At 53.3% G+C, this 7,896-nt stretch overlaps 1 protein-coding gene across 1 annotated transcript in view; it reads right to left on the reverse strand.

Moving 5' to 3' along the window:
- The window catches only part of PLXNA2 (plexin A2), a 143,364-nt gene that overhangs the window by 45,344 nt on the left and 90,124 nt on the right, over nucleotides 1-7,896 (reverse strand). The window contains 2 exon segments of the mRNA XM_008638949.2: nucleotides 198-294; nucleotides 2,030-2,230. Of these exon segments, the coding sequence (XP_008637171.1) occupies nucleotides 198-294; nucleotides 2,030-2,230 (298 nt within the window).

Consider the following 7,896-nt stretch of genomic DNA (forward strand, 5'->3'; position numbering starts at 1 on the left):
AAGCCGCAGGTGCCCCTGCACAGGTGGATTCCTGCACAGCCAAGGCAGTGTCAGTGGGGCTCAGAGAGCAGCACCAACAGTGCAGGGAGCTGCTCTCCTCCTCAGGGGGATCCTCAGGGGTCACAATGCCTCTGCCCCAACAGCCCCTCTCCAGCCCCCCACCACCATGACCTGAAGCCAATTCAAGCAGATTTTACCTTTCAGATTCTCTGGGTTGTCAATGACGAAGTTCCCGTTCCAAACCACGGCAAAGTCCACTGCCAGGTTGCTGATGTCCATCCCATCATAGAGGTACTGCAGGGGAAGATCCACAACGAAATGCTTGGGGAGACAACACTCACAGACAAAGAAGGCTTTTTTGAAAGAAACCATCCTTATTCTCTGCTTAAAAACATCTGCTGGTGCCTCAGACACCACACTTTTACACTTCATCTCCAGGGTTCTGCTTTGAGTCCCTTGTCCTCACCAGGAAGAGATAATTAAATCAGGTCTAGTCCTTGCGAGAGGTAACAGATTAATTATTCCACTCGCAGTGGTTGCTTTCATCACTCAGTCTCTGGTTTAGCAACACAGCCCCTCCAGTTCACCAGGCTGGGACTGGTGCCTTCAGGCTGTTTCTTGCCCAGTTCGTGCACCCCAGTGTGACTGGGAGCTGGGAAATCCCACTGGGACCTTTGCTGGTGGAATAGGAACAGCTGAGCAAAAATAGCTGGTGCAGAGCCCCAGCCACTGCTTCAGCCTGCTCTGGGATAGCGCTGGCTTGAATTATTCCCCTTCCTATGGACATCCTGGGGGCCGTGGCTGAGTGAAGCTGGATGCTTCAGCTGAACTCCCAGTGAACGCTGAAATTCCCATTATCACACCCAGCACTGGCGAGGCCTCACTCTGCTGCTCTCTTTAGGTCAACCAAGAGCTGCTAAGACGACTTAAAAAGGTGAGTGAGCATTGCCATCCTCTCTGGGATGAGGGAAGGGTGATTTCAGCAAGGCAGACTGCTCTGCCTGTCCCTGGGCAGGAGTTGTGCAGTTTTAACTCACATTTGACTGTACTGGTTCACCCTGCCTGGGTTTTACTGAGCTGGTGTGGAACAAGAAGCTGTGAGTCCAGAATGGCCCTTACATCCTTCCCCTACCACTTCCTGTCAGCCTAACAGCAGTGAAAGTGCGTCTCTAATGCTTATAAATCACTCTGGATAGGAAAAGTACCGTATACTATTAATACATTTATTATCCACCAAGCTGCGAGGCCCAAAGACGGCCAGCAATGTATAAATATCCAGTAAAATTTTTAAAAATTCAGAACTTCATTAACAATTTAAGACCATCTGCGCTGAATATTCAAGCGGACCCTGTTCTGCTGCCTAAAACAAACTGACTGTGCCCTGTTTGCCCAGGGCCCTTCCCGAGCACATGGTGAGCAGAGGAAGGGCCACGCTTGTCCCTGCTCATCCGCCAGCTGCGAAGGGCCACAGGAGACCCAAACGTGGGCTGTGGATCAGCTGTGCGTTTGCCATTTGCGTTCTAGCAGCCCCAGGTACCCACCAGGGTGACTCTGGGGTGCCCTGGGGTCCATGGCAAGGCTGAGCCCCGTCCTGTGGAGGGGGATTATCCTCCCCTGCTCCTCGGGCAGCATCGCTGCGGAGATTCCCCTCTCCCCACCGTGCTCTGCTCCTCCCCTGGCAGTCTCCCTTTCCCCCTCCTTCCTTCCCTGCTCTCCAGCACTGCTCTATTCATCCAGCCACCGTGACCTGGAACTCGACAGCTCCCCGATAAGGGGTCTGTGATTCTCCTTATCTGCCGGTGTGGGAATTAGCCTGCCTTAACACCCTCTGCATTCCTTCCTCCTCCTCCCCTTCCCCCGGCTGACCCCCCACCGGCAGCCAGGGGACTCCAGATAAGGGATCTCCTCCCCGTGACTGAACCCCTCGTGGGCATTCTCCCACCTGGGATTCAGGATTAGAGATTTCCCACCCTCCCCGCGGCTGTTTGGAGCTGACACTCCCTTTCCAAAGGTTCCCCCCCGCTCTCACCGAGCTGTTCTGGCACTGCACGCTGGAGCTGTTGAAGCGCAGGGCGGGCACCCTGTGGATGATGCCCTGGATGCTGAGCACACACTCGTAGCCCCTCTGCCCCGACTGGGGCTGGGGCAGGTTCCTGGCCTTCAGCGTGATGGGCTTCACCTCTCCCACCGGGATCAGGATCTCCTCCGTGGGGAAGAGCTGGGGGCAGTCCTAGGAGGCAATGAGAGACGTGCGGGGTTAAGGGTGGGCTGTGGTGGAGCTGCAGCTGTGACCTGGTCTCGGGCCACCTGCTCTGGTGGCAGGGCCGATGTCCCAGCACATCCCCAGCGCCCAGGGCCTGCCACTCCCCAGTCCAGCTGCAGGTGAAGTGCAGGGACACAGAACCCCCTGTGCCCCGGGGCTGGCACTGATGTCCTCGCTGCAGCTGCACAAGGAGGAACACCCTCTCTGGGGACAAATCCAAGGTGTCCTCCCCGCTCTGAGCTTCCCCCAGGTTTTATCTGCGGAGCCAGCATCTCCTGCTGTACCCTCCTGAGGAGCACAGCCCCTTATCAGCTGCTCCAGCCCTGCCGAGCCCCCTGCCCTGGGAGGGGACAGGCTGCTCCCAGCCACGGGGGCTTCTCCTAATCCCATTTCACCCCTCAGACCCCTCGTGCTGTGGAGTGAGATGGATCAGCCCAGGGTGTGCTTCCCTCTCACCACCAGGCACTGTTCTGCTCTGCTTTATCTCAGTAAAATTAGGCCAAGGTGCCATTCATTTCTGAGGTGACATTAAGTTCTACTCTGTCTGCTCTCACTCCTCTCCATGCTCCAACACCTCCTGCCTTCCTGAACCGCCCACCAGCTCCTGTGGCTGGCAGTGTTCTCCTCAGCCTGGGTGGGATTTGTGCCTCTGCCAGCTGGGTGGGCAAAGCATCCGACCTGAACTGCCCCTTCTATCTCCACATCACAGAGTGCTTTGTATGCGAAGGGACCATAAAAATCATTCCTGGAAGTGTCCAAGGCCAGGTTGGATGGGATTTGGAGCAATCTGGGATAGTGGAAGGTGTCCCTGCTCACAGCAGGGGGTGGGATGAGATGATTTTCAAGATCCCTCCCCATCCAAACCATCTGTGATCCCGTGAAACACCATTCCACAGAAGAACAGATCTCCAGTTCCCCCCAAACACAAACTGAATGTCCAAATGAAACCCCGAGATGGACCACAAAAAACAACTTAGCAGCACCTGGTAACTTTGTGACACCCCTCCCATGAGATCTCAGCATCCCAAACATTATCTCTGCACGGCACACTGGGAAATACAATTTTTCTTCAATTTCTACACCGGGAACTGCACCACGCTGAGACAAAGGCTCTGACCATCGGCAGTATTTACATTCTGCTCAGCTCTGATTTGCTTTGATCTAATGGAACAAGGTACCTAAGTACCTGTGAGCACCTGACACGGAATGATTAATCCTGAGCTAAAGCAGGAGTTTAGAACGAACACCCTGACATCTCCATCTCTGTTCCCTCTGCCAAATCCCAGACTGGCACCCCGAGCCCTTTGCCCCCCAGCCTGGGGATGAAAGGAAATCATCCTGATGGCAATGCCAGGACAGCCATCCTGCCCAGGATCCTGCTAGCACAGTGTGTCCAGGGGGAACATCCCCCCCTCCCCAGCCCAGGCTCCCGCTCCAGCTCCAGCCAGGGCCAGGGGAAGTTGTTTCACCAGTGGCTCAAGCGAGCAGTAAATGAGGAACAGACGCTCCCTTGGTCTGGAGGAGCTACTCACTTAAACTGCAGCCTCATAAACCTTTTTAGTGGCACTTTTCCTTATATATATTTTATTTTATTTCTAACAGGGACTTTCACGGATTAACAGCCAAGAGTGATTTCAAACTCCATCAGCCAGCAAGCTGTGCTGGGGAGGGAAGGGAAGGCCTTTCCTGCAGTGGAGTGGGTTCGCAGGCTGGAAGGGAATGGCATTCCCAGCTTCCCACTGACCCTGGGGCTGTGGATCCCACCCCAGCTCACCACCAGCACACTCTGAGGACTCATGGCATTTTCCACCCCCTGCCAGCTCTTCCAAGCTGACTCTGCACACTCATTCCTTCCTCTCCTTACACACCACACGCCTGTGCCACCTTCCACTCAACACCTGCCTGCATTTAAGGTTTTGAATTTCACCTCAAAGTCACATCGAGAACTGACAGGAGACAAGTGGCTCTGCTCCAGAGAGGGGCCCAGCCCCACGGAGCGCCCGTGGTTTGGAAGGAAAAGCAGCCTGGAGCTGCAGAGTCCTTTACCCCGCTATGACTGAAAACAAAAAATCTCCACGTGCCTCACCAGTGCAAGAACTTCAGTGCACAGTCCTGAAAATAATGAATATGTTATGGACCATTATCCTTCCTGGCCAGCGCCATCCGTGAGGCGCCTGCTAAGGATGGGCTCCTGCCTCTCCAGGCACGGGAGAGGACTCCTGTTCCCAGATCTGCTCTCTGGTGCTGAAAACGTTGGTAGCAAAATCTGTTCTGCCATCATTAGAGACAAGTGGGACAAAATAGATTTTTTTCTTTTTCCATTCCTTTGGTTCCAGTGGAAGGAAAATGTCACATTGGGACTGTGAGGAAAGCAAGGCGGGCGCAGCCTGAGCAGAAGCAAGGCAGCCCCTCTGTGCTGGCTGACAGCTGCAGTGATCACACTAATAAGGGATCCACGTTTTGGGATGGAGAGATCTGTAGGAAGATGCCAGACTCTGGAAAACCCAGGATGCTCATGGGGAGCCACACTGCTGCGGGCAGTCGCTGCTGTATTTCTCAGCTGAGCGAGGGGAGCCGCGGGAGCTGCCAGGGCTGGTCAAGGGTTTGGGTTGGCTCAGACCCTGCACGTGCTCTGGAGCCCCTGTGAGCCATTTCCAACCTCAGTGCTCAGCTTTCAGGGATTTTTTCTTTGCCATTTGTTTTTTAAATTGCTGCCGCAGTAATATGCACCCACGGCCCTGGACAGCCATGTCCCTGCACCCCAAATCCCTGCACAGCCACAGCCTTGCACCCTAAATCCCTACAAACCCACATCCCTGCACCCCAAATCCCTGCATTCCCACGTCCCTGCACCCCAAATCCCTACATGCCCATGTCCCTGCACCTTAAATCCCTACAAACCCACATCCCTGCGCCCCAAATCCCTACAAACCCACATCCCTGCACCCCAAATCCCTGCATTCCCACGTCCCTGCACCCCAAATCCCTACATGCCCATGTCCCTGCACCTTAAATCCCTACAAACCCACATCCCTGCGCCCCAAATCCCTACAAACCCACATCCCTGTACCCTAAATCCCTGCACAGCCACATCCCTGCACCCCAAATCCCTACAAACCCACATCCCTGCACCCCAAATCCCTGCACTCCCACATCCCTGCACACACAGCCCTGCTCACAGACCTTGTGTGGGGGTTTTGGCTCTCACATGGGTGCTGCTGCAGGAGAACAGCCTGGCAGCGTGGTTTGTCCCTCCACCACCTCTCCCAGCTGCTCCCTGGCTGTAAAGCCAGTTTGCAGACAAATTATTTTGTTAGGGGTTTATCATCAGCTCAGCAGTGCCCCAGTCAGTGCTGATTCCCTTCAGAGGAATTTCCTGATGAACTGGGAAGGGGTTGGCAGCACCAGCCCTGCTGCTGGGGCCAGAGCTGTGGCCAAGATCCCTCGTGTCCCTGCTTTGTCAGGCTCAGCCTGGGTGCCCCATTCCGCGTTTCCTCCCCAGGAAGAGCGAAACACCCAGAAAACACCGAATAGAGGTGATGGAATACACAATTTGTTCCATAATCAGTTTACTTTGTTTTTTAATTCATGAGTGGTAAATCCTGCAGCGAGTTAGGAAGGCCATTATTGCCTCCTCTCACTAAACAAACACGCAGAATCCTCTCATTATCCTCCTTGACTTCCCTCCGCCAGAATAAACACGGATCAGATCTGCTGGAGGAAGACAAGGCTCCGATGCCTGAGTGGCACAGACTCTTGGGGAATATTCTGCCTGTGAAGTAGCAGCACACACAATTTACAAAGACATTTTATGCTTCTCCAACACTTTTTAGCCTCAAAGACTCTAAGGTCTATAAATACCTTAAAGACCCGTGTTCTGCAGCTGTCTCTGGAGCAGAACAGAGCACCCATGGTTATTATTTGTGTTTAACCGAGCAGTTTTAGTAGGTCAAACCTCCTTGCTCTTATTTGGAAAAAAAAAATTGCCTAGAAATGGCAGGCAATTCTTCTGACTACGGGATTTAGCCCAAATGGCACAAAATAGACTGGTTTTGTACTGTTCATCTTCAAAAAACCCCCACAAACTCTCCACAAATGTTAACTTGCTGCACATATTTTGAAATTATAAACATAACCCAATCTGGCACGTGAATGTAAACCCCTGGTTCGCAGTTGTGTTCCCAATGATATAAATTACAGTCCCTGTCACTCATGGAAACACATTATCCTTCATTTATGCCACTGGAAAGGAGAGCAGACCCTGTTCCTTAGAAACCAGACATGAAAGAAAAGCAGCTGGAGCCAAGCCTGGTAAATTCCTTCCCCACACCATTAGTCCTGAGCTCCGGGCACGTGCTGTAACCTGGGTCTTCTCCATTAATTTGGGAGGCAGGCGGATATTTACAGCCATGGAAAGGCTGGAGGGAATCATTCCCTGCTGTAAACAACCCTTTGTGTGCCAGAGGTGAGGACAGGAGCCATTCCCTGGGGACAGGTTACAGGCAGGAACATTTCCTTCTGCTCCCTGCAGCTCTTCCCCGTGCGGCTCCTTCCCTCCAAACACCAAACATCCACACCGTGGATGGAAAAGGCATTGCCACTGCTCAGAGCTGGGGTAGTTTTGCTGAAACCGGGCTTTTTGTTCCTATTTCAGGCAAAGGCATCTCCCCAAAGTCAGGTGTGACCCAGCAAAGTCATTGGCTGGCTTTGGTGGCCTGAGATGTGGCTCTGAGTCACCTCCCGCACATCTCAGCTCTCCTGGGATGGGGATTGGCAGGACAGGCACGAGGGTGGGTTGATTTCGATTTGTGTCCTTCAAGGCACATCGAGCAGCACTCAGCACCCAAGGGCACAGCCAGGGGCAAGGGCGTTGCTCTGACATCAGTGGGAATTTAAAGGAGTCACAACGGAGCCGGAATCTGGCTCGGCACCGAACTCCCCGAATCTGGAACTCTCCGTCCCCAGATCAGCAGCCCTCCTGTGGGAATGGCATTATCAGCACACACTGGACATCAAAGAGGGATGGGCCCCACATTCTGGGGAGCTAAGAGGATTTATTTGGTTCGAGCTCTCCCTGGGATGGGGTGTAAGGATGTGTTTATGTATCCACATTTCTCCTCCTCTGGAAATTTCAAACATTTAGAGAGAGACATCATAAAACCTCAGACACACACAAACCCAACCACATCAGACACATTGAAATCACATCATTGGCTTGATCTGGAGCTGTGTAAAGTGGGCCAATCAATGCTCCACACCCACGAGAATCTCTTGGAGAAATCCTGATTTAGTGGGAGCAAGGTCTGAGCAGGCACCTTCTGCTGACAATGAAGCCTCTGGCCAAGAACAGGATGGGAAAATAATTGCCTACCTAATTAGGAACTCCTAAAGAATTGGGTACCTGGAAATGGACACCTCAGAGGAGCTGGGTTCCCCCATGTCAGAAATTCCCATGAGGGAGGATAGCAGGAACAGCCAGCTCCGTCCTGCAAGTTCCCTCTGCTGTAAAGGCTGTGAAGGGCTCTGTATTCATTGACTGGTGACCCCAAACCACGTGTTCCACGTTTGCACTTTTCCAAAAGCACCCACCCCCCTCTGGGGCTTCCTCTGCACCCCCCACATCTGCCCCTGAG

The sequence above is a fragment of the Corvus brachyrhynchos genome, unplaced genomic scaffold, assembly GCF_000691975.1.
Source record: "Corvus brachyrhynchos isolate BGI_N302 unplaced genomic scaffold, ASM69197v1 scaffold338, whole genome shotgun sequence".
NCBI lineage: Eukaryota > Metazoa > Chordata > Aves > Passeriformes > Corvidae > Corvus > Corvus brachyrhynchos.